Source organism: Balaenoptera physalus, assembly GCF_965194825.1.
Source record: "Balaenoptera physalus genome assembly, chromosome: 1".
In the NCBI taxonomy this organism is placed as follows: Eukaryota; Metazoa; Chordata; class Mammalia; order Artiodactyla; family Balaenopteridae; genus Balaenoptera; species Balaenoptera physalus.
Window position 1 is genome coordinate 120,773,519 of NC_138882.1, and position 26,538 is coordinate 120,800,056.

At 35.0% G+C, this 26,538-nt stretch overlaps 1 protein-coding gene across 7 annotated transcripts in view; it reads left to right on the forward strand.

Moving 5' to 3' along the window:
• Positions 1-26,538, forward strand: part of COL24A1 (collagen type XXIV alpha 1 chain) — a 408,506-nt gene that overhangs the window by 48,777 nt on the left and 333,191 nt on the right. For all 7 annotated transcript variants that reach the window (XM_082409988.1, XM_082409993.1, XM_082409994.1 and 4 more), the window contains exons 5-8: positions 1,758-1,811; positions 4,415-4,468; positions 20,846-20,899; positions 24,023-24,076. In XM_082409988.1, coding sequence (XP_082266114.1) covers positions 1,758-1,811; positions 4,415-4,468; positions 20,846-20,899; positions 24,023-24,076 — 216 coding nt within the window. The remainder of the gene's footprint in view (positions 1-1,757; positions 1,812-4,414; positions 4,469-20,845; positions 20,900-24,022; positions 24,077-26,538) is intronic.

A 26,538-nucleotide genomic window follows, 5' to 3' on the forward strand; every position in this document is an offset into this window, starting at 1 on the left:
TTAATTGAATTATACTTTCTGTTAATAACAAATAACCTGAAAGTTAAAGTGCCTTTTTTAGTACTTTATTTATCAAAAATAATTCATAAAAAAAGTCATATCATATAAAATTACTTTCCTTCTCTGGTTTCTAGAAAATGCCTATTAATAACCTGTTCTCAAAGATATGGAAAAGACAAGTTAAAATTGAGTTTTATTTATTGTTTATTAAACAATTCAAATATTTCAGTCACAACATAAAATATAGTCTTTTCCCCCTAGTATCTAACATTAACTGTAATATTAACTGCTTTTTCAGTGTGAATGTAGTAGTGTTTTCTTATGTCACAAAGTAGCGTGACAGGGCAATAAACCAAACTAGATATTTTGTTTTAATTTTACATTTAGTTTTTATTTTTAGATCTTATTTGGGGGGACTTCAAATCATCAGCTGGTAAGTTCTGATGATAACAGCAGAACCAGAATTAATTTGAAAAGAATTTTAATTTTTTTTGAAAATAAGTGAAAGTCAGTTTTTGATGGAAGCTAGTGATATAATAATGACTCAGAATATTTTAATGGCTCAGGAGGGAGAACAGAAATATTACTCTTCTGTGGTTGAATAGGAATATTACTTTTCTCTTAATATTAGAGAATACATGAAAGGTTTTTATTAAGTTAAGGAGTAGGAGAAGGAAAAAATTAAAAGGAAAATAGTTTGAAATATATAAAGAGCATTAGAAAACTGCAAAATGACTGTAGCATTAATAAAGGAGAAAGTTTCAAAGAGAAAAATGTTACATAAAAATGAGGATCAGTAGACCATGCTACTTGTTAACGGTAGGGCTAATATCTTAACCTTGATATGTCTCATTTCAAAACTTGTAGTATTTTTACTGCAACAATGAATGAATGTTTGTAAAATGGAATGTGTGTATGCTCTGTAGACATCAAGAATAATGCCATGGCGGCAGAGTGCACAGTAACAATGAAATTAATGGACAGATGAATGAATGGATATGTATTAACCGTATCCCAAATGAACACTTATTCTTCTACAGTTGATTGTTAAAGTAAGCAAAAAGGACAACATAAGGCATAATATGAGGAAGCAAAGTAGTAGTTTCCTATTTCTTATTTGGTATATTTAATAAGTGACATTTAAAGAACTCAGAATACTTTAAAAATTGACCTGTTTTTGCTTTCATATTTTGTTTTTACAAACCATTTAACTCTTATTAGTGACCTCCTGGTGTGCTGCATTTTGTGTAAGGCAGATTTATTACTGAATATACTAGAAGGATCTCATTATAACAGTTTAACACATTACACAGATCCTTGGTATAAGCCTTTTAAGAGAACATAAAATGGTTAGTGCTTTAATTTTTCAAGGCAAGTCTTCTTTTGAAATGTGTTTGAAAAAACCTGTAGTTGTTGGTCTCTAAACCCTAAATTGAATTCCTCCTTCAGTAGTAAAAGTAAATTTAGGTAAAAAACTACCCACGAAACTACTAGTTATGGTCCCTGTGAAAACCAGATACAGTGGCTGTAACCATAAGTCATAGACTTCCTGCTGCCATATCTAGCCAGATTAAAGAGGACGTCTTGAGTTTCAACTCTCACCCCTGCTGATTAGGGTGAGGGGCTTCATGTTGTTTGAAAATCATCAGCTGGTAACTAGGGATGGAAAAGGAGCCCTGGAGTGAGACTCTTAGCAAGGCTTGTGGGAGAGGATGCATCTCTTATCATGCCTAATATCTCGGCATTTGTTTTCCAAGGGTCCTTCTGGCCCAGCAGGTATCCCAGGTCCATCAGGAAAGAGAGGTCCACGGGTAAGTAGATGGCCTCCGTTTCTCACTTGCTGTTAGAACTGGTAGCTTTCCAGTATGTTTTTTCCTAGTATTGTACAGTATGTATTTCCCTTGGAAATCTGCCCTGGATTGGCAAAGGTAGGAAATTAGCCCTACCTTTGCCAATTCAAGAGAAGCCTGGGAATACGTGCCAGCTGTTTATTTGAGTATAAACACCCAGCCCCAAAGCATTCTCTGTGAGCACGCTCAAGAAAGATAATCAAATTTGTAGATTAGTGACTGTTTGGGTGCTACTTGTAACATTATTCTTAGTTATAAAGTGATCTCATCTGCAGTTGATAGTCCAAGGTGGGGTTCATTTACTTTGGGAAATGAAAAAGAGTGGGCGGCCTTAAAATAGTGCATTCCTGGATTACATAATGGAAAATATTGGAGCTATAAAGTAAAAAAATAATTGTCCTGAGGAAAAAAAGCTGCCTTAAGGATAAGCAGTAGTTTCTCACATTACACAGGTCCAGCAAAAGATTTATTGCTGGGTTAGAATTAGTTTCTTTCCAACCTCAAAAAAAAAAAAAAGAATGGACTTCTACTAGCAGAAATTCTTCAAAGAGCTAGAAAAAGAATTGAGATTGTGTGTTATAAAGACAAATGCAAATGCCATATATGCTTCACTTTCTTTACTGATTTTTATTTATCATATAAACAGTATAATGAAAAATCACCCTTAAATGTTACTTTAAATGGTCCTATTCACATCAAGATCTTGTCCATATGAGGCTGAAGATGATTGCTCACTCCGTTCTAGCTGTTTAACATTTCTTTCTCTATACTTGATGACCTACCACATTCCTCCCAGAGTGTCTTCTAAACTTGCCCCCTCTCTTCCAGCCAGCAGACCATTTCTGTCCTCCTACTTTTCTGTCAGGAGACCCTGGATCCTACTTCCCTGAGGGACTGAGTTCACCTTTGCACTAATTGCATTCCCTCTCCACCGTTAAGGCTGTTCTTCTCCCACAGCATGACCTTTTTCTCTCCTTAGATTTTATCTTATTTGGCAACAGCCAGCAAGTTATCTTTTTTAAAAATCCCAAACTTTCATTGATGCTAATTTTTCCTAAAGTTATTGTCCTTGCTCACTCTTGTACTGCTGAGCTTTGTGAAATAATCCTTTATACCCATTGCACCCACATCTACATCAAAAACTCATTTGTTAATCCTTATAAATTTTTCCATCTGCTCTACTGAAATTTGTTTTTGAAGACTACACAAATGAGATGTCATGAAATCTAATTTTTTCCCTTAGTTTTCATCTTGCTAGATATACCTTCAGTGTTTGCATTGCTAGCACCCCTCTGCTTTCTGAAACATAATGCTCTATTAGTTCAGAAGTGAAAAGACAGATAAATAGATAATTAATAACTATTTATGTGTCAAGATGGAGGTGTAGCTGAAGAGCACAGGGGTGCGGTACTAAGCCCAAATGAGTATAGGAGGCCTGGAAACCTGGAAGGCCTTCTGGAGATGAATCTTAGTCTTCTACTTGTTGGTTGTGTGAACCTAAGGTTACCCATTTATAAATGGGAGTAAATAACCACCTTGCAGGATTGTTATAAGGATTAGTAATAAAAAAGTAAAGCATTAACACAGTTACTTGCACATTAGTAGGTATTTAGTAAATAGAAACAGTTATTGAATTCACATTGACAAATATTCCTTTTTTTTTTTTTTTTTTTTTTTGCCTTCTTTGTGTGGCTTTTGGGATCTTTATTCCCTGACCAGGGATTGAACCCAGGCCACGGCAGTGAAAGCGCCCAATCCTAAGCACTGAACCACCAGGGAACTCCCCAAATTGACAAATATTCATTGAGAGGTTGCTATGTGCTAAGTACTACACTGGTAATATTGAAAACAGCCTCTTTTCAAAGAATTTATAATTCTGAAACTAAACATATGTCGTAAGTTAAAATAGCAATAAAATATTTAAATGACAGAAATATCCCAAGGCAATATACAACTAATTGCAAATAAATTTTACATGCAGCAATTTCTGTAGAAGTGAGTAGGAAAGAGAAATCCCTTCATGCTGGTGTAGCCAGGATTTAAAAATGAGGTGGTATCTCAGTTGACGCTTGAACGTGATTTGGGCAGGTGTAGGGGGGCAAGGTTAAATGAGGTAAGTCTTTAAGGTACGCATGATAAAAGGCAGGGGAAAAGCATAAACAAAACCCCAAGTGCAGAAAGGGTTACCACATGTTGAGAGGAGAGTAACTAAACAATTGCACTTTGTTATTTTTAGGCTTCTTACTCTGCACAAATTTTAGAAGTAGCACTAAGCAATGTGGATGGAGATAAGGGTGGTAAATAAGGGATGTAAACACCTCAAGGGCAGTGTTTTGAAGCAAAAACAGAAACCACAGTTCTGCTCTATAATTAGTCTTTTCCTAGACTGAAATATCCAAGATCTCAGAAGAGATAAAGAACTTTGTAAAATAAGATATCCATTTTAATGAATTACATAATATTTATTTGAATATTATAATAACCACTGTCTGTTATTTGTATCTAGATCTGTGCTAAGAATGATCTTTCTTTTTTTTTTTTTTTTTTTTTTTTACTATTTGCAGGGCATACCAGGGCCACATGGAAATCCTGGGTTACCTGGATTACCAGGTCCAAAGGTGAGTGATTATTAGTGAGTATCGTAAAGAAGATCTTTAACTTTTAAAGCCAACCTTGGGATATCGAGGATCTCTGTCATTTCCAGAGCATGATTCTTCACCAAGATGGTCTTAGCCTGGCAGAGAGCCAGGCTCCTCTGAGAGCCCACCACACTTGGATTTATATATAGCTAGTGGTAAAGGCAAGCACAGCCCTGCTTTGGTATTCCAAAGTCTTTATTGTCAAAATATGATGGCAGTATATGGAAACCTCTGAAATATACAGATTATGATTTGAGTAATTTACCTTAAATCAAGGCTATTTTAATGTATAGATAAGTACTGAGGAAGTAAAATATCATTTATTTCCCTGTTCCGCACTTACCTAATATTTTTACCTGAAAAATATCTGTGAGGATAATGCTTATAGGATACTTATATTTTTATGAAAACAACTAACCTGAAAGCCTGTATATATATGAGCATACATTGTTGTGTAGTGGTAGCATGGTAGGTAATAGTGTGATAGATAGTAGTATAAGTATAGTAAAAACGGATGGAAGAATATATACCAGGCTGGTTACCTTGAGAGCAGGTATGGAATTGGAAAGATAATCAAATTTATATATATGCGTAAGCATTAGGGTTTTGGTTTCTAGTAACATCATGAATATTTCAGGGTCATTAATAACCACTCTGCTTATTAATTATCTCACTCAAAAGTAACCATATAGATGTTACCATATAGATATAGGTTAAGATAGGATAGAGGTTAAGAACACAGGTTTTGGAGTCTTAACTGATTGGGGTTCAAGTTTTAGCCCTCTTGATTTGTATGACTAGAAGAAAATTACTTTAAGCGGCTTTAAGCTTCACTTTCTTCTTCTCCAAAATAGGAAAAATCATAGTATGTCCTCAGAGGGCTGGAGTGAAGGCTAAATAAATTGTGAGTAAAGCCCGTAACAGTGTTAACATGTCATAAGTAGTATCATTATTATTAATACGTAATAATGATAACAGATATTTTAAATCTAAATTTTCCAAAGTTTCTCATCACTGTCAGCAATTTTTTGAGTTTAATAAAATATCTCAGAGAGAAAAAAGACTTAACTAAAGTCTGGATATGCAACAGTGAGAAAAAAGACAAATGCCTTCTAAAGAAATGAGAAGTTTGTTCTTAAATTTGTGATTCCCTAGCCTTCACGCTTTTTTGGGGACTTGCAGGATATTTAGACTAGTGAAAGGCTAATGTAGTTGTAAAGACCCAGCTCGTGTTTTTCCACAGAGCTGAAGTTCTAGGGGGCTTGCCATCCTGCTAACACCCTGATCTCCACAACAAGAAGGAAGACAGAATGGGGGAGGGTGGGTTTCCACACGTTTTGTGTTGCCCTCCCCTTCCCCTGCCTTAGCCAGTAGGAAACGGGTACTTGAAACAAACAAAAAAGATAGAGAATAGGGTGAGGGGAGATGAAGGTAGAGATAGTGGAAAGCCTTTGATTTAATTGACTTCTTAAAATGTGTGTACTTATTCAGGAGAAAACACTTGAGAAAATGATGAACTTTGTAACAAAAAATTATTATTGTCCGAAGATTAAGAACAGGATATTTTTCAGTGTTGACTGGAATGAATGTGTGTCTTTGGTAAAATGAACTAGGAGAGATGAAATCTTAATTTCAAGATTTCTCTTTAATATTATATTTAGTAGTGTGAGTATAATTTTGACTATAACTATTCACCAATAACATATTTTTATGAATCCATATATTAGGGATTTTAAAACCTCCACTTTAATTTGCAAGCAACTAACTGAACCTCTTGGGAACTTAATTGTATAGACCTGAATATTAGTCTTTAATTCATATTTAATTTGATAATTTGGTAACCATGTTCAAAATAGGCAAGACTGACCATGATTTGTTTTAACTGCACATATTTGTGGAGGACATTAGATTGTGACAGGTGTTAAAAATCACCACTGTCTCTTAAATGAATCAAGTAAAGCTTGTAGCATGTGGTTTGTGAAACCAATTTTCCTAGATATTTAACATGCACTTTAAAGTAATCAGGATTAATAGAACATTCAAGGCTTATACTTTATAATCCTCTTATAGTATTTATTCAAGACAGTTCAATAAAAATGCAAATTTCATACTCTCAACAATAAATTTTGACATGTAATCACAGGATTTATTTTCCTTCAGGGAACAAAAATCCCTTTTAGATTAAGGGATTTTAGAGTATAAAGACATTTTCAGCATTTTTCTCTTTTCAGTTATTGTTTAGCAAGAATAACATATAATTATTGGCCTCTAAGGAAATTGTATAAAAATTCATCTTGTTGCTTGCACAAGAAATGATCTGTCCATTTCAAAAGGGGTTACCTGAACCTATGAAAAGACCAAATTAAGGCAATTGCAAGTTTAGAAAGGTTTAACTGAAGTGGAAAACACAGTGCATTATGGAACCTTTATACAGTCATATTTGGATTAATGTGCTTTATAAAAATTGTTAGAACTGATACTGACCAGAGTTCTTGGCCTTCCCTAATCAATAGAAATTGCTAGTTCTTATATGGGGTGAGGGTAGAGGTGTGTCCAAGGGTCGGGCCAGAGGGGTGGCTTAGGTGCTTTGCCCACCCCTTTGGTGGTGTTGAGTTCATGGGGCATGCGCAGTACCGGGCTTTTGCTCCCAGCTCTTCAAAAGTGGCAGTTGGGTTTTTTTTTGGTCTTTTTGTATCTTTTATCCATAATTTGTCCCAATTGCACATGCACACAGTTATTTTTAGTCCCTGATAGTGTCTTTGTGTTTTGTTGCTTGAGGAGAGGTTTGTCCAGGTGCAGGCATTGCAGCACTGCAGCAAAGAGTCCCAAGTCCCAGCCTGTCTCAGAACCAAAAGATACTTTATATAAGTTAATGGCGTGAAGCACATAAAACACCTGGTAGAATACTTGTGTGTAGTTGACACTTAAGAAAACATTATTTCCCTTTTCTGGAGGAGCTACTTAAAGGTAACTAGGCTATTTAGAAATGCAACTTTTACTGAAAGTATCACATTTATTATTTGTTAAGAGCCACAAGACTTTTTTTTTTTTTACTTATGAATGAAAATACCTTAATATAGTAAAGAAATATGTTCTATTTATAAGACTATTTAAAAGTTTATAAGAATAAAGCTTATTTTGCTAACATACTCTAGATTGATGCAAAAATTAATTTATTTTCTGTTATACTTTTACAATTAAGTTAGTATTTATCATAAAGGACAAAAAGTGTAAACTGATCTTTGGTAGTTCTCAACTCTGTTCAAGCAAAATGACTTTTCACATATCTGTTCGTCATCTTAGTAGATTCTGAGTTACTTGAATGCAGTGGCCAGATCTTACTCATCTTTGCCTTTGTGTCCAGCCCAGTGCCCAGCATGTGTTGGGCACTCAATAAATGTTAAACTGAAACAATAAGCAGACTTAACATTAGAAACAAGGCACTGGCATCATAAGGGAATGAGAACTAGCACTTATTAAGCATCTAATTATTTTATGTATGCCATCTCATTCAGTTCCACTTCAGTTAAGAGCACTGTTCAGAGCAGGCTTTATTACCTTCTGCTTTCCACAGAAGAAAACATATTCAGAGAGGTAAGTACTTAACCAAGGTAACACAGTTGTAACTGGCATCAGAATTAGATCTGTTTTTCTCTTACGCCGATTTGTCTCTACTAACATAGTGAGGAGTTCATTTGTGAAACAGCACCTTAAAGAGGAAGGGTTTGGGTAGGGTAATAACCTAATGTAATTAAAGACTTTCTGAATTCATTTAGTAATAGTAACACAATATGTCCATTCCAAGGTTCCAGCTTATCCTTTGGATACTGATAATGACATGTAAAGTCCATAAAGAGTGAAACTGAACTCTAGCCTCTCAGAACTGTGTTGTTAAATTGTTAAGCAGTAGAAGAATAAAATGCCACACAAAAATTTAGTGGATATAATATAGCATTTTTTCAGCATTATTAAGACTAATTGATTTAAAACAGAAAGACTTGCGTTCTTTAGCTGAAATCATTAGCTGAAATCAGTAGACTAAGGGTAGAAATATTGTCTTAAAAAAAACAACAACACAAGGAAGTGAACTCTGTTTCTCTATTTGCTAGAGAGAATGACTTTTTTCTTGCCACCAAATGCCTTCTGGGTCCACAGTTCACCATATTTACTATTTAATATGAACTTTATTCGCAGGGTGCTGGACATTTTTTATTACTATTAATTAACACATGATCAATTATGCAGTAGATCTTTGGACATGAGTCCAAATGCAGAATCTAGATCTTTGGCCTACCCTACACTTATAATTCTAGTCCAGGCAATCTATTTGCATCCAGATGGTTCGTTTCCCAAAAATGCTTCTTAAAGGCAGCTTAAAACCTTCCCATGGACATTCATAGCTTATATTACTTTAGTCAGGTTCAATAGCTCCATCAAATTTAATCCAGTTAAATGAAAACATCTAACCTTAATAAGCTGCAATAACAATGTCCCATTAGTAATATTAAATGAGATGTTACCAATAATGTTAAATATTGAATTTCCAAGGAATATATCTTTGTGCTGTTTTATTCCTGGTTTTGACCCTCTGCTCCCATGTCTCCATCATTATTTCTCTAAACTGAAAGTCCCATTTTCCTTGTGTGTGAATTAAATAAATGTGTTGAGTATAGATGCTGACCCATTGGAAGAATTTTTTACTGAGTCAGATTGCTATGAAAAATTTTCAGTCCAACATTCTGAAAATGTAAAGTATGATAAAATGGTGAAGACTGAGGTGCTCCTATTATTCTACACAATGTAGGGACCTTTTTGTAAAGGACCACACAAATATGACAAATATATTAAAATTTTTTCCTTCTAGCTATCAAAGTCTATTGGGTTCATGTTAGAAGGATTCAGGAGCCAATTTGAAAAGGCTTCCACTAGCCAAAGATTGGTATAATTTGAGCATCATTAAGGATAATAACTGTAGTGGATTGAATCAAAACAAATATCTCTAAATCCATGAGTTATAATGTAGTTAAAAACAGACAAACCCTCATTGGTCACCTACAGAGGATGCTGGGGAATTACATCTATGAGATTGTCAAGTTCTCTGACACCAATTGAATATTCAACAATTCAATTCAATTCTGACACTACCCCAATTTAGTGTCAGACTCCACAGATTTAAGGGCTCAGTCCCACAAGACTCCACACCCTTGAGATGCCAGCAACAGATGGGTTGCCCGGGCTACTCACACTTCTGCCTGGCTGACTACATGTTCAGGGATTCCCACAATCTCTTCCTCTCTCCCAGGTTTGATATTTTTCTAGAACAGCTCACAGAACTCAGGAAAACACTTTAATTAGGCTTACCAATTTATTATTAAAAAAATACAACTCAAGTCGCTAAATGGTAGAGCTGCATAGGGCAAAATATGGAGGGTGGGAACCCGGAGCTTCCATGCCCTCCCCAGGTGCGTCATCTTCCCAGCACATCAGTGTGTTCACCTACTGGAAGCTCTTGGAATGTCTTTGTTCAAGAGTTCTTAAAACCCAGTCTCTACCACCCACTCCTCTCCCTGGAGGTGGGCGAGGGAATGGGGCTAAATTCCTACGCTCTAATCGCTTGTTTGCCTTTCCAGTGACTCGTCCCCATCCTGAAGCTCTCTAGCTCCCCCTCTTCAGTCACCTCATTAGCATAAGCTCAGATGTGGTTGCAAAGGGCTTGTTATGAATAACAAAAGACACTCCTATGACTCAGGAAATTCCAAGGGTTTTAGGAGCTCTGTGCTAGGAACCAGGGACAAAGACCAAATGTATATTTTTATTATACCACAATGTCATTATTTTGAAAAATGGTAAATAGAAGAAAAATAAAGGGAAAGAATAAATTTTTTCTTAACAAATTGCCTTGCTTTTCTTATAGAATTGAACCTTAGTGCAACCAAATAGTTGACAAAGGGAAGTTTCTCTTTACAGAAAAAGCTAGCAAATGAAGAAAGAATACTAGAGTTAGAATCACCATTTTTGCAATCCTGATGAAGAAAAGGTTGAAAACAATAGAAACAACTCAGGAAGTCCAAAGGCCTTGAGGCAGGAGACTGCTTGGCAGTCTTTGAGGAATAGCTGAATGAGATAAGTGGTAGGAGATAGATCAGAGAGATAGCAGGAGCCAGATTATGTTGAATCTTGTAGATAAGAATTTTGGTTTGGATATTACTCTGTGTTGGATATTTATTGGAGAGTTCTAAGTAGAAAGATGACACCATGCAATTTATGTTGTAGGAGGATGGTTCTGGCTATCACAGAGAATAGATTGGGGTAGGGGAAGGGTAGAAATAGGGGCACCAGTTTGGAGACTACTTCACTGGTCTACCCAAGCTCACGCCATGGGTGAGGATGGCATGGACTAGAGTGTTAACAATGGAGATGGTGTAAAGTGGTCAAAATCTAGATGTATTTTGAGGTACAGTTAACATAATTGCTGATGAGTCACTTACATGGTGTGAGAGAGGGGTCAAAGGTAATCTAAGGCTTAAGCAGTTGAACAGCTGGTATTGTGGGAGCTGCCATCTACTGGAATGAGGAGGAACATGATTTCAGGTTTTTACTTGTTTTGTTTTCACCTGGGAGGAAATCAGGAGTTCATTTCCATTAATGTTTTAAAAGAGCCAACTTTTGGCTTTGTTAAGTTTTTCTATGGACCATATAATATTTCATTGATTTTTAGCTCTATTCTAACATAAGCATTTAGAACTATGAATTTCTCTCTAAGGACTGATTTAACTGCATCCCACAAAATTTGATGTGTTGTGTTTTCATTATCATTCAAGTTGAAATGTATGCTTTCTTCGTTACTCATTGGTTATTTAGAAGTATGTTGTTTATTTTAATGTCCATCAATTAGAAGCTTTTCTAGTGATCTTATTGTTACTGGTTTCTAATTTAGTTCCACTGTGTTCAGAAAGCACACAATGGAAGAGTTTAATCTTTTAAAATTTATTGAGGCATTTTATGGCCCATCATGTGATCTATCTTGATGAATAGTTCACATGAACTTCAGAGGATTGTGTATAGTGTTCTATAAATGTCAGTTCGATTATGGTGGTTGATGGTGGTGGTCAAATTTTCTCTGTCCTTACTAGGTTTTTTCTTGTCTAGTTGTTCCGTTAATTACTGAGAGAGGTGTGTTGAAATATCCAACTCTGATTTTGGATTTTATATCTTTAGTGTTTAGGAAGTGTTTAGTTAGTGTTTGCTTCATGTATTTTGCAGCTCTTGTGTGATGCATGCATATTTAAGGACTATTATGTCTTCCTGATGAACAGAGCTTTTTATCATTATCAAATATCTCTGTTTATCTTTAGTAATACTCCTCTTCTTGAAGTCTAGTTTGATAGTAATAGAGCCACACCAACTTTTTAATGCTTATTGTCTGCCTGGTATATATATTTCCTTTCCTTTACCTTTCTATATTTAAAGTGCATCTCTTATAGATACTGTATAGTTGGGTCTTTTATATTTATCTTGGCTTGATAATCTCTGATTTTTAATTAGAATGTTAAGTTCATTTACATTTGTGTAATTTTGCTATGATTGGGTCTTGGCCTTCTGCATTGTCATTTCTTTTCCATTTATCCCAGGTGTTCTTTGTCCCTTTATTCCTTTTTTTCTACCTTCTTTTGGGTTAATCAAATATATTTTAGTATTCTATTTAATTTCTCTTGGCATTTCAGCTGTATCTCTGATTGATTTTTAGTGGTTGCTTTAGGGATTACAGTATGCCTTATTAACTTACTGTAGTTTACTTAGAGTTAATATGGTAATATTTCATGTAAAATATAAGACTCTTGTAACATTACAATTACATTTACCTACTGTCCTCCCATCCTTTGTGTTCTGTTATCATTTATTTTACATCTATGTCATTATAAACCCAACAGTACAATGCAATAATTTCTGTATTAGCTCCTATTCCTTCCTATAGGTCTGAGTTTCTATCTGGTGCCACTTCCCTTTAGCTAGCAGAAATTCCTTCAATAATTCTTTGAGTACAGTTCTACTGGTGATGGTTTCTCTTGGTTTTTGTTTACCTGAAATTTATTTTGTCTACATTTTTTTGAAGGATAGTAAACAAAATTTTTGTAGAGTAAAAAAATCTTGGTTGAGAATGTTTTTCTTCCAGCACTTTAAACATGTCTGATGTTCTCATATTTTGGCCTTTACTGTTTCTGATGAGGATTTAGCCAACATTTTTATTCCCCTCAATATAATGTGAAATTTTCCACAGGATGTCTTAATGTTTTTCTCTTTGTCTGGCTTTTAGCAGCTTTACTATGATGTCTGTAGAGGTGGTTTCCCTTAGATATTTCTTTGGGCTTCACTGAATGTCTTTTTACCCATAAAAAATTTTTGTAAACAAATTTGGGACATTTATGGCCATTATTTCTTCAGATAATCTTTCTGTCCCATTATTTCTCTCCTTTCCTTCTGGGACTCCATGTATGTTATACTATTAATATTGCCCCACAGGTCACTAGATCTTTGTTCATTTTTGCCATGTATTCTTTTTTTCTCTTCTTCAGATTAGATAACTTCTATAGATCTGCCTTTAATTTCATTAAACTTTACTTCTGCCTTCTCCAATATGATGTTAATCTCATCCAGTAAATTTTTATATTTAAGATACTGTATTATCAGTTCTAGGTTTTTAGTTGACTCTTTTTATATAGTTTTCATCTGCTGATATTTGTCTGTTCACTCATTATGATCATCTTTTCCTTTAAGCCCTTGAACATATTTATAATAGTTAATAAAATCTTCAACTGCTAATTCTAACTTCTAGGTCCTCTTGTGGTCTGTTTGTATTGACTGCTTTTTTTCTTTATCTCAAGTCAGATTTTCTCTTTTACATGTCTAGAAAAATTTGATTACATACTGCATGTTGTGGATGATATGTGGACCTTTAGATGCTGTTACCTTTCTTTTTAATACTTTGGAGACTTGATTTTTGTTCTGTAGGCACTTAAATAACTGGCTCATCACCTTAAATTTGTACAGGTTTGGAAACTTTTATTTTTTTATTATTTTTTTTTATTGGCATTTAATTGCTTTACAATGTTGTGTTAGTTTCTGCTGTAGAACAAAGTGAATCAGCTATATGTATACATATATCCCCTCCCTCTTGAGCCTCCCTCCCACCCCTCTAGGTCATCGCAGAGCACTGAGCTGAGCTCCCTGTGCTATACAGCAGCCTCCCACCAGCTATCTGTTTTACACATGGTAGTATATATATGTCAATGCTACTCTCTCAATTTGTCCTACCCTCCCCTTCCTGCCCCCTGTGTCCACAAGTCCGTTCTCTATGTCAACATCTCTTTTCCTTCCCTGCAAATAGGTTCATCAGTACCATTTTTCTAGATTCCATATATGTGCGTTAATATACAATATTTGTTTTTCTCTTTCTGACTTACTTCACTCTGTATGACAGACTCTAGGTTCATCCACATCAAGGTTTGGAAACTTTTTTAAAGGGCAGATCTGTTTCAGTTTCGCTTACAGTATTAGTGCGAGTCCATTAGTCCAAGAATATAGTATTTGCTTCTAAAGTATAACTCTCCCTCAATTTCAATGGAAAGGTATTTATCAAACTATTTACCATGTTCTTCTAAAATGATGTGGCTCAAACCCCAAACTTTCTCCTGTAGTGACCAGCAGCTGAAATTTGTTAATTCTTTCAGCCTTTTACTTGTTGATTTCTGCTGAGTTCTTTGGAATCTATCTCATGAAAACACATGTCAGGATCAGCCAAGAATTGAAGAAAATCTATATTCAAGCTTTGGGGGAAGCTGACTTTCTTTCTTTCTAGGATTTTCTCCCTCAGTTTGCGGTCATTTTGGTACTCCTATGCTCTCTCCTCTGATACCACTAGTCAAAAGGTTTATGTTTTTCTGCTTGAATTCCAGCCACTCTGTGCAGACTGGGAAGTGTCTTTAGGAGAAAGACTGTATAAATGTGTATTAAACCAAGTGTGGTTTCTTCTTTCAAGAGTTGAATCCCCTCCAGCCCTGTTTTTTATTGTTCTCCTGTGCATTCATATGTTTTACATATCTTGTCCTGACTTTACAATTGTAATCTTCAGGAAGATTAGTTGCATATATGCTACTCTGCCACTATCTGAACCAGAATTCCCAAGAGTTCCTTTTTGATCGTATTCAATTTGAGAGGACTATTTAACATCCAAGTGGAGATATAAAAAGGGTGTATGGATCTGGAGTTCAGGGAAGATATCATAACTAAAAATATACATTTCAGAGTCATCAATGTATATATGGAATTTAAAGCTATGGAACTGATGCGGTCACCTAGGGATGAATGTAGGCAAAGAAGAGAAGTGTCCAAGGACTGAGTCTTGGGGTACTTCAGAGTTCAGTGTATTAGGAAGATGAAGAGGAACTAGCAAAGGAGACTCAGAAAGAATGACCAATGAGGTAGGATAGTGGTAGGGACAAAAGCCTGAGTAGAGTAGGTCTGAGAGAGAATGGATGGAGAGGAAGTCTTTTAGTTAACATAGACAACTTTCTAGGAGTTTTTCTCTAAAAGGGAACAGTATAATGGAGCAGAGAAGGGAGATGTGGGCACAAGGAAAGTTATTTTTTAAGATTGGAGAAATTACAGTGTGTTTACTTGATGATGGCAGTTATCTTAGAAGTAAAAATTAAAATAATATAGGGAAGACAGTTCACCAATAATGTCCTGGTGAGAGACAATGGGGGGGTTTGGTTATGAAGGCAGAGTATTTTGGAACAGGTTAAGGTGAGGTGTAGTGGATTTGGTTATGAGAGCTTGTGAAAGGTGAAAGCAGGATAACCGTCTTAGAGTAAAGAGAGAGAAGTTTTGAAATAATCATCTAGGAAAATGGGAAAGTGAATCGACTGAGGCAATTACTGGACACACCAAAAGACAAAGTAAAACAAAATCAATGTAAGAAGTCATGAATTTCAAGTGAGATTTGTCAGCATTATTGTTTTCTCTTAATCACATTCAGCTGCTAGGGATAGGGTCAAAGTAGGTAGAGAGTTTATATTTAAGATTTTCCAGGTAAGCTTATAAGACAGAGGGAGAAACAGGCAGTGGTGTCATTTATGTATGCAAGGAAGAGATTAGAATATAAGACACTGGTATTTAGGCTAGCTAGGGATGGGAAGTGAGACCCTGTGGGGGATGAAAGAGTGAAAACGTGATGGGATCACATATTAGCAGTTCCAGTGGGTCAAATAATTGTTAAAGTTATAAGGGCTTAGAGTGAGCTAAAAAGATAAGAAGTGTTGGTTAGAGAGTATAGTGCTTAAAATTGAGATTATGGAGCTTGTGCAGTTATTGCTAATATTAAAGCCAAGAATATTCAAGTGGTGCTGCCTCAAGATTATGTCATTTAGTGTTTCCTTTATGATACTCTACCAATTTAGCTCATTCATACTCTGAATTTTTAAATTCCAAATTCTTTCCATTAAAATTTTGCTGCACCATCAGTAATTCACTCAAGAGTTGTGTTCTCTGCTTTTCAAGATGGCCATAATTGTAAAATTTATTTTAATGATTGTATTTAGTACTGTTATTTTTAATACTAACTACTAACATCTATGTAATCTATAGGGGATTTGATCATAAATCTTTCAAGCTAATCTAAGTAGGTATTATTATTATTCCCATTTTACAGAGGAGGAAATTCAGGTTCAGAGAGATTAAATGACTTGTTCAGTCTTTTCACTCTAAATCCCAATGCTCTTTCCATTATATTGTGTGGACTCCAATCTGATAAATTTGTTGGAACATCTTAATGGGTCTAATACCTTAGAGAGTTTCCCTCCTTATACAGAGAGCCATCTGGAGATCCATAACAGTCTAAAAGAGCTACTCTGATAATGAGGATTTTAGACTATAGCAGATCAGTAAGATAGGTGGGACTTTTGGAATACTTGAGTAGTAAAATGTAGGCAACTTCCTTTTCTTCTTATTCATACTCAAAAGGAGGATATATAGCTCCTTCAATAAAAGTCGTGTAGGAGTAAGTAAAAGTCAGTATTGAAGGTCAAAGTCAATTATGATTAATTTATAAACATTATTTTTAATTCCAAGGAGTTTTTGAAAAGCCAATCAAGTGTGGCTAAAAGTGTGTCAGGAATCATAGAATAAATAAATAAATAGATAACAAATAAGTAAATATGATTTCCCTCATAAAAAGGAGGGAAAACGACAGAAATTTTGGAGTATTTTCCTTAAATGCAGAAAAGTATGCCCTACTTCCTTGACATTTCAGGCAAACTTGGCATGTTCAATAATCTCTTCCTCATGCATTTTATACTAGGATCAGTGCACAACTGGCCAGGTTAAAAGCATTTTCTTCATACTGACTTAAATTTCTGGTTCTAGAATATGAGATGATCAATTAACTTAAGCATATTTGTGTGGCAATAAGAGATTTGACATATATCTCTTTACATATGTTGCCAAGATGTATAAAGCTTATGAATAAGAAAAAGGTCTGTCTTTACATCTGATTTTTATTGCTTAATTGATTACTTTCTCCCACTCTTTCAATTTTCTTAAAGTGGAAGATGAAATGTCATATTAGATGATGATGTCAAGAAAGCTGAAAGATAATTATATTAAGGAAGTTGGTATATAATATAAAATTCAGATAGGACCAAAAAATAAGAGTTTTTAGTGTGAGAATTATAAGTAAAAACATTGGCCATAAAAAAGTTTTATTATATTCACATTTCTCAAGGGCTATCATTTCTTAAGTTCCTTTTAAATTTGTTGTAAATATTGCCTCAAATCAATTAGTTAGGCTTTATAATAGGTTAAAATATATAAAAATCAATAAGATCTTAATTTAACAGATGTTGTGATATGAGAAAGAAAATTGACCTGATTTACCAGTACTTTTCTAGGCAGTCTTAACCAATTCAGTTAACTTTTCTGGACCTTATTGCTTCTTTCTCTATAAAGGGATTTGCTCTATAAAGGGATAAGCTCTTATCTCTCATAAATTCTAAATAGATTATCTTTTTTTTAGATGAAGAGTTGAGTTCTTAAATATTAAGATATCACTAAAGCCATTTGTCAGGTCCCATAATTTTGTAACCAGCGATCTAAAATTGTATTAGTGGTAGAAGTGGTGATAGCTATGGAAGGGAAGAGGTCAGACTGGAAAACAACCTTTTCCTTAAACATTTTTTTTTTGTTGCTTGGATATAGGACTCTGTCAATGAAGACTTATTTCTAATTTGTAAAATGAAAAGACTTACTGGGGAACATGAAGGACTTTTTGTCTTTCTTCTTTCATCAGTCAGTTTGAGAGCTATTTCAGGAGTATCCCTCCCATACCATTCCCCACCTCTAACTTTGAACTGTAAGCTTAACGTTTTATTTCACCGAGAAACTAGAAGCAGTCAGATGAGAATTAGCTCTCATTTTTTTCCCCATTACCAAGGCTAGTGACCTAATATCTGTACCCATATATTCTACCTTTGAAATTGTTGTACCAGATTAATTGTTCCCTCTGAAATGTCTCTGCTTGGACCCTGGATCCCCATCTTCTATGGCATACTCAAGAGAAATATGCATTTCTCCCAACTTATGCTCAATTTCTCCCTTTTTTCCTAGATCATTCCCATCAACAAAATAACTTGCTATATTAGTTTCCATCTTGACATAAAATTTTAAAAGCCTAAGCCCTCTCTTAGAACTCACATCTTCTTTCTCCTGAGATGTGGTGTACTCCTCTTATTTCTCTACTTGCCTTGCTAATCAAAGCTCCTGTCTTACCACCCATGACCTTCATGTGTTCTTCTTAACCACTCCACTGATACGATACCTATCAAGGTCACCAACCACCTCCATCTCTCCCAGGAGCCTCTCCTCACGTGACTCATTTTTTCAGCAGTAGTGGACACACACAGTTGGCCATGGCTTCGTTCTGAAAATGTCTTCTCTACACTTGGAGGCTCCACAATCACCTTGTTTGCCTTTCAACTTACATGCTGTGTCACCTCATTCTCTCTTGCTGTCTTTCCTCCTCCAATTTCTAAATATTAGAACATATTTAGTGAACCATCCTCCTTCCTCTTCTTTTCTCTATATTTACACTTTTTCTCAGTAGTCTCATCCTTTGCCATGGTTTCAGATACAATTTATATTCTGGTGACTTTTGATATCCAGCCTCAGCATCCAACAGCACACACAATATCTCCACTTAAAAATCTAAGAGACACCTTGCTTTTAACATGTCTGAGAGAGAACTACAGCTGTCATACAGTCCTACTGTTCTCCCCAATCTTTTCCATCTTTGTTGTTTTCCCATTGTACGTGGACTTGATGGCAGTCTGTCTCTCTCACTTCTCGTCCTGGAAATTCTGTCGGCTCTGCCTTCAATATGTATTCTGAGTTTGGAACCCCCATAATGTCTTTTCAACACTACAGCCAGTGGTATCTTGTTAAAAGTGAAGACAGATCTGAGTAAAAGCCAAACCACAAGTAAGGCCCTATAATTCTTTTTGTGTTCTGGCAGCTTTTGTCTCTCTGAAGTGCACGCCTGCTTCTCTCCACTTAGCACCTGTTACATCGGGCAACCTGCTGTTTCTCAGACAAACCTCAGGCCCTTTGCACTTACTCTTTTCTCTGCTGGGGATGCTCTTAGTGATCTCCCTTCAGATATATTTACAACTTCCTCCCTTACCTCGAAATTTCAATTCTCTGGTCAGATCACCTTCTCAGGGATGGTTCCTCCCAGTGCACCCAAGAAAAGAGCCCTCTGTGTCCTGGCTGGTCACAGTTCCCTTCCCCAGCTGCTGCTTTCTTCCTGACACTTATCTATACAAGAAATTGTATCTTTAAAAATTTCCATTTATTCTTTTTTTTTTTTTTCTTTCACACTGGAATGTTAGCCTAAAGAGGACAGATAACTTACCTGTTTTGTTCATCCCTATGTGTTCAGGAAGTTGTTCAATAAATATCTGTGGAATGAAAGAAAAAAAAAAAAGAAAGTATCCCTGAATATGTGAAGGAAGACATGACTGTTTCCCTACTTCCCATAGGGTGAAAATAACATTTAGAAATGGAAAATTATTATTAGCTAAGAATGGTAATGAAGTCAGAATTTGAATGATAAAGAATCTCAATTCTGTGTTTTATGAAGCATGAAATAGAAAAGGAGATATTTTGCTAGTATGCATAATAAGAAAGAAAGAGTACTTTACTATTGTACCAAAAAATTTTGGTTGAAACCTAATGTCATATTTCTCTTGATATATAAAAGATAAAGATTCCCAAAGTATGAAAAATATCTATTTTTATAACAGAATAAAAAGAATTTTGGCAGTTAGAGGGTTTTTTATTTTTGTTTTATTATAAAAGTAATGCATGTACATTGCAAGATTTTGGAAAATATTTAAACTTGGAATGATGTTTTAAAATTTTGAGAATTATTATAAGCAGTTTTCTTTTACTAAAAATAACTAGTTTTCCCATACTAAAATAGGAATTATAACTCAATATGTCACAAAAATAGAAAAGTTAATAGAGCCTTTATGTAGTTCCCTTGAAGAAGGATGTTTCATTTGTTCTCTACGTCTGTGTCTCTATTTCTGCTTTGCAAATAAGGTCATCTATACCATTTTTCTAGATTCCACATATATGCGTTAATATACGATATTTACTTTTCTTTTTCTGACTTACTTCACTCTGTATGACACTCTCTAGGTCCATCCACGTCTCTACAAATGTATGGATGTGGATGGATATGAAGGGGGAAAGGGGTGGGGTAGGAGGAATTGGGAGATTGGGATTGACACATATACACTATTGATACTATGTATAAAATAGACAACTGAGGGGAACATACTGTATAGCACAGGGAACTCTACTTAATGCACTGTGGTGTCTTAAATGGGAGGGAAATCCAAAAGGGAGGGGGTATGTGTATATGTATGGCTGATTCATTTTGCTGTGCAGTAGAAGCTAACACAACATTGTAAAGCAACTATACGCCAATAAAAATTAATTAAAAAAGTAAAAATGACAAGAGTTACCTATAAAAAAAAAGATGTTTCAATCGTAGTATAACTTCATTGATTAGAAAAATCAGGTATGTCTGGGGAATTTCTAGGGATCTAATCAACATTTAAAATTAAGGATAAGTGAAATATACACTAAAAAGGTAAATAATCCTTGTACATCTCAATTTCAAATACGTAATTTTATTCAATACCATATAATGTGTGTAGCGTCTGGCAATGCATACAACCAAAGAAGTATGATATATGTAATTTATGTTTCATCAAGTGTTTTATAACTTTTATTTAGGGCCCCAAAGGAGATCCAGGTTTTTCCCCAAGTCATGCAGTTTCTGGAGAAAAGGTAATTATTCGTCCATGAAATAAAATCATGGTGATATATTTCAAGCTTTTAATCATTTTTATTTTTTTTAAATGTAGATTTTACTTGATTTCAGACAGAATATATAGATAACTATTGGATTTTAATGAAAGAAGAAATATTTGAAGAATCAAGTAAACAGTATTATCAGCCCAACTTTTCACTTTAAATCATACCATTAATTTTTTTGAGTGTCTACTTTGTCATGCCCTTGTGCTACCTGTGAACTAGGAACAGATGGGGCAAAAAATTAGAACAAGATACTTTTGGTCCTAACCTCAAAAATGTTGCTGTTAGTATGGATGCCATTGTAAATTCTAATGCCATTTTACACCTTTATTCCTAGAATAGTTCTACATACTTATCTTGTTTAAGTCCCACAGTAACAGTGAAGGAGGTGGTCATCATTATCTTTTTTCCAGTTGAGAAAACAAGATTCATAGAATTTAAGTGGATAGCAAGTAGATGAATTAATGATGTATCTAAGTTTTCTGACTTTCAGTACAGTATGCTTTTTATTTTATCATAATGTGCTCAAATACACATACGCATTTAGATAAAAAGAAACTAATGTTTCAAAGTAAAGATAGCAGCGAAAATCTTTATTAAGAGGAAGATACTGTTTTCCAGTGAGGATGAATACAAGTCAAGTATTTAGGTATATATCTGGGAAGCTTTATTTAGACATGCACTTGATGAATGTGATACAATTATAGGATGTTTTTGTTTATGTAGTGTAAATTCACAAACTTTTAAAATCCCTGAATAATTTTTGTGGTTACTGGGTTGAAATCTTATCCTTTAATTGGTTTACAGAAACTCTTGTAAACGTAAGAAAAATTACATCACATTAATGGGTATTATACTAGCAATTAAATCCTCAAATTTAATCTAGAACTGTAAGAATTTCATTTCTGTGATGGAACTGAGTTCACTGAATCTAAATAATTTAGAAAAGGAATGGAAGTTTATTATTAGAAACAGTATTTTCATTGGTCCCTTAATTATTACAAGGAAAAAAATTCTGCAATCTGAGAAACATAAATGCCATCTTTAAAAATCTCTAAATATAAAACATTTGATTTCTTACTTAAAATTTAGAAATTAGACATCCACTCTCTTTTGGTGACTGCTTTAAATAAACTTCCCAAGTTACGCATTCAGATTTTATCAGATGCTTATTTTTATCTTCCCTTGTGGCTTCTCTGTACAAAATATAGGGTGGTTCAGTATGTGTACAGTATCTGTATAAAATATAGGGTGATTCAGCCTGCGAGTTGTGACTTGGAAGTATGTCAGTGGGTTTTTTTTTTTTTTTTTTAACTTTTTGAGTTACTCATATACTAACTATGGTCAATACTATATAGGAGAAATATGGTAAGATATAGGATTTAATAGAATGTTTTCATTGAGCTTTAAGTGAAATCCAACTTTCAAAATGAGATATTTTTAAAATGGTAACATTTAAAAACAATTTCTCAGAAATTATATTTACATACAGTTAGGTTCAATTATACTGAGGAGGCAGGATATTTATACACATATAATATAAATACAAATAAATAAAATACAAACATTAAATTGGTGTGAGTATTGGGGGATTGGGAAACAATTGAATTTTATTTTTAAACATTTAGCTATTTTTACAATAAATATATAGTCAATGATGAAACAATAAAAGCAACGCAGATTCTAGTCCTTCTGCATGTAATATCCAGTAAGGAACATCTCTCATAGAGCACACCTAAGTGTTTAATTTCTTGTGGGACCTCAGTGGCAAAAAAGATAACTCTTAAATAGTGGTAATTTTTCCTTTCCCACAAGACGAGTGTGATATTATTATTCCCATTTTTCAGATGGAGAAACTTTGAAGGGAAATCAAGTGATCTACCCTTGATTAGAGCTAGTAGGAGATGAGCCTCCAGTCTCCTGTTTCCTAGTGCAGTTTTCTTTTCCTTCTATCAGAGAAATAAGTGTAAAAAAATATATATATATGTATAAACCCATCATCCCATAACAAATGGAAGCCATCCTAATAAAACACTGAGCAAAAAAACATTAAAATATTAAACATATGGAAAAGCACTTTATAGTTAATCAGAAACATCCTTTTCCCTTCTGATTGTTTCATTTGGTGACATATTAAAGTAGATAATACACTGAAAATTAAATAGTGCCTAAACAGTCATTAACGAGTTTATTTAGGGTTATTAACTAAGTACTTTTTTTTTCTTTCAAAGAACATACTTTTTTCATGCACAATAACTTTGTCACAGCAGGAAGAGGGAAGGGAACAGAGGCGAAGAAGAAGTGTACCACGAATAAACTGGTTTAAGATTATAGCCCCATTCCACTTTGACATGTTTCATCCTTGTCAGTTCACACAGCCTCCCCTATGTCGTTGGCCATTCTACCCACCACATACTCCTTCCCCCTCACTGGTATAATTTCTCCTTCCTACCCTGCTCACAGGCCTTCATCACATTTGGGGGAAGGGGTTGGGGTGTGGGGACAGAAGGCCCTAATTTGCGAAGTTGGATCTGTGAAGTCAAACACACGGTCCTCCCAATAAATTTTCACTGCAGCCCCAGAAACGGAAGTGCCACTTTCCCTGGTGCATGACGAGAGCCCAGTTCTGCCTCCCACCCCCAAGCCCTGCCTTGAGGTTCCACATGGGTGTCCCATCGGGCTGCAGGTCCTCACCTAGAAGGGCAGGCCTGAGCTGTCCACAGCTGCCTCACAAAGCACTGGTAGAATTTTTAAGTAGATTCCTTTACATTTTTAAAGCACAGTAGACTTTGGGAAAGATGAGAATTTGGGAAGTAAGGACATTCCTAGAGAAAAGGACATCAGAGAAAAAGAAGCAAGACCTTAGAGGTGGGGGAAGTACTGTCCAGGTAATCAGCACTAGAAGAGATAAGGGCTGGGAGCCTCAGAAAAGGTCTCGAACAGTCCCAGAAACGAGGTGGACCTTGAGCCAGATAGAGGAGATCAGAAATGAATGCAGTAAGATCTGGACGTCCAAAGTGAAATCCTGCAGCAAGGAAATCATAATTTTCAATTCTCTTTCATAATATTAAACCTCTGTTTGTGTTTTGTTCTTAGGGTGATCAAGGTCTTTCTGGATTAATGGGGCCCCCTGGTATGCAAGGTGTTAAGGTAAGATGTAGTTTTACTTTGATGTATTTGGGTGCCATGTGGATCTCGGAGCTCTTCAGCTCCTAAGATCTCATTCTGAAGTTGAGCCCAAAGTCAGTGTTTTAAATTCCTTTCCTCAGCAATAGGAATTAGGGTGCTGTCCTAATCCAGGAAAGTGGTGCCCACCAAAGACAGGGTCTTAAGAAAAATAAAAGAAAACCCTTCAGATAATGATGGGGACAAAATTCACATGTAGGAGAAAGTCACTGATAGAATTTTGGAGTTCTCTTTTTTTATTACATTAGGGCAATAACTTACTTCTAAAACTTTGAAGTCACATTGTAACTTTTATATATCCAAAGTGAGGTACACTTGGATGTAGGTAAAATACTTGGCTTTTTTTTAAAGAGTTTCTAATTTTATTAGGAAATAATAAGCTCTGCCATGATATATACATGAATGTGAGGCCTGAAGCGTAAATAGAGTAGAAGTGAGGGTTGGGGATAGGTAGTAAAAAATAGTAGTCATATGCATGTGAGTTGGCTTTTTCTCGGGTAAAAAGGAATAGTAACACAGCCTCCATAATTATTTCATAAAATATGCTGTGCAGTTTCCTGAATTAACACAAGTGTAAATTCTTCTCAATATATTCAGCTTGTCTTTTTCTCAAACACTGAGTTGTTGATTTTCTACCGGGGATGAAGACGATACAAAATTTCTGTCCAAGGTATTAAAGGCCCCAAAATATTGGAGGGCAGTATTTGACTTGATATGGGCGCCTAAATACACTTAATAATGAGCTATGTTGGTGTCTTACTGTGTCATATTCTTTTCCTCTTGGAAGATTCAGATTGGAGATGGTATTCTGGCTCTGGTTAATTTGTTCAAATTCCATCTGCCATTTTCTAGGTCCCGTCGACCTTGGGCAGGTTGCTTAACCTAAGCTTTAGTTCCCTCATGTGTAAAATGTGAAGATAATACTACCCACTTCACAGGGAGCTGTTGGGAGCGTGGAATGGAATAATCCATGCAATACAGTGTCAGAAAAATAAGCCATTAATAACTGTTAACCATCAGCTATTTATCTGGTTTTGGAAAGGATCCTGACCTTGTTTGCTTCCCTTCATAATCCCTTCTACAGGGCACAATTGCAAATTGATTAAAAAGGTTTTGATCTCATGGAGTATTTTTCCTCCCATGACCATACCACACCATTGTTCTTATGGCATTTAGACTAGTCTTCATCCTAGATAGTACTTAGAATCTGACAGCTCCTTTGAGGTTGTTGGTTGCTTCCATGAAACTGCAGAGTGATCGTTTGTACCAGAATTGGTCTTGACATACAGTCATGAATCTGTCTGATTAATGCTACTTAGTATACCTCTGACTGCTAAGTGTACCTCTGAGGAAACTGTACTGATGAATAGCATCAAACAAAGAAAATCTCATAATATGAAAATTACCTTAATAAATTGTATTTGATATTAAATATACAGTTATTGCATCCTGAAGAATGCCACTGTGTATGAGAGAAAAACAAACTAATCATTACTTTCCAAGGTTAATAATGCCCATGGTTCATGAAATTAGCATTCCAGAAAGGGAAAAATTATTGATAAATAAAGCTTGAGTCGTGATTGTGTAGAGGAGTATATAAAGAAATACTATAGAGAAAATTTTAAAAGACTGATTTTAACTATTAGAGCAGATTATCATTTTTAACTTTGAAGTTTTACTTAAAGCGGAAGATATTATCTTCCAAGGACTTAATGCACATATTATATGAGCCTTGGCCCATCGGTATTTCAAAATATACAGACCAAAAATAATATATTCTCAACAAGTCTAGTAAAGTGAAATAGCATTAAGGTAAACAAACTGGGTCATGGATACATATCTTTCACAGACTTCTTTTCTCTTACACAGTTTTTTAAACTTTTAAAATCTGGCTTGTATTGTTAACTAGTAGAAACAGACACTGTAGAAGTCAGGGATCTTGCTATGTTATCAATTAGCAACTATAGCTGAATTTTCTCTAGAGAAGGTTTAGTCGAAAGTATTTAGAAACCAAATTACTTTCTGATAAATGAAGCATCCATGGTTCACTATGCTTTGATAGTAGTTCAAAACAGTGTTGAAATATTTGAGATGATTTTGTAGTTTTTCTGAGAATGCTTTCCCTCTTTTCAGAGTTTGTCTAATAATGGAAACTGTATATAGACTTTTTAAAAACAAGTATTGCAGGAAAGTATTGCAGACATAGGGGCTCAATCTAAACCTAAACTAATTCTCCACATAGCAGGCTTGGAACAAGTTTCCATCACACTATCTACGTGCATGTCTTACTTTAATATGAATGTGCAGTAGAAATACTCTCACAGTGAGCTTGGTAGACTCTTTCTGTTCCTGTGGTTTATATGAAAGGCAGAAGGACCAGACTGATTATTTATGGAATTTACTAATTTTGGTTCATTTTTTGAACC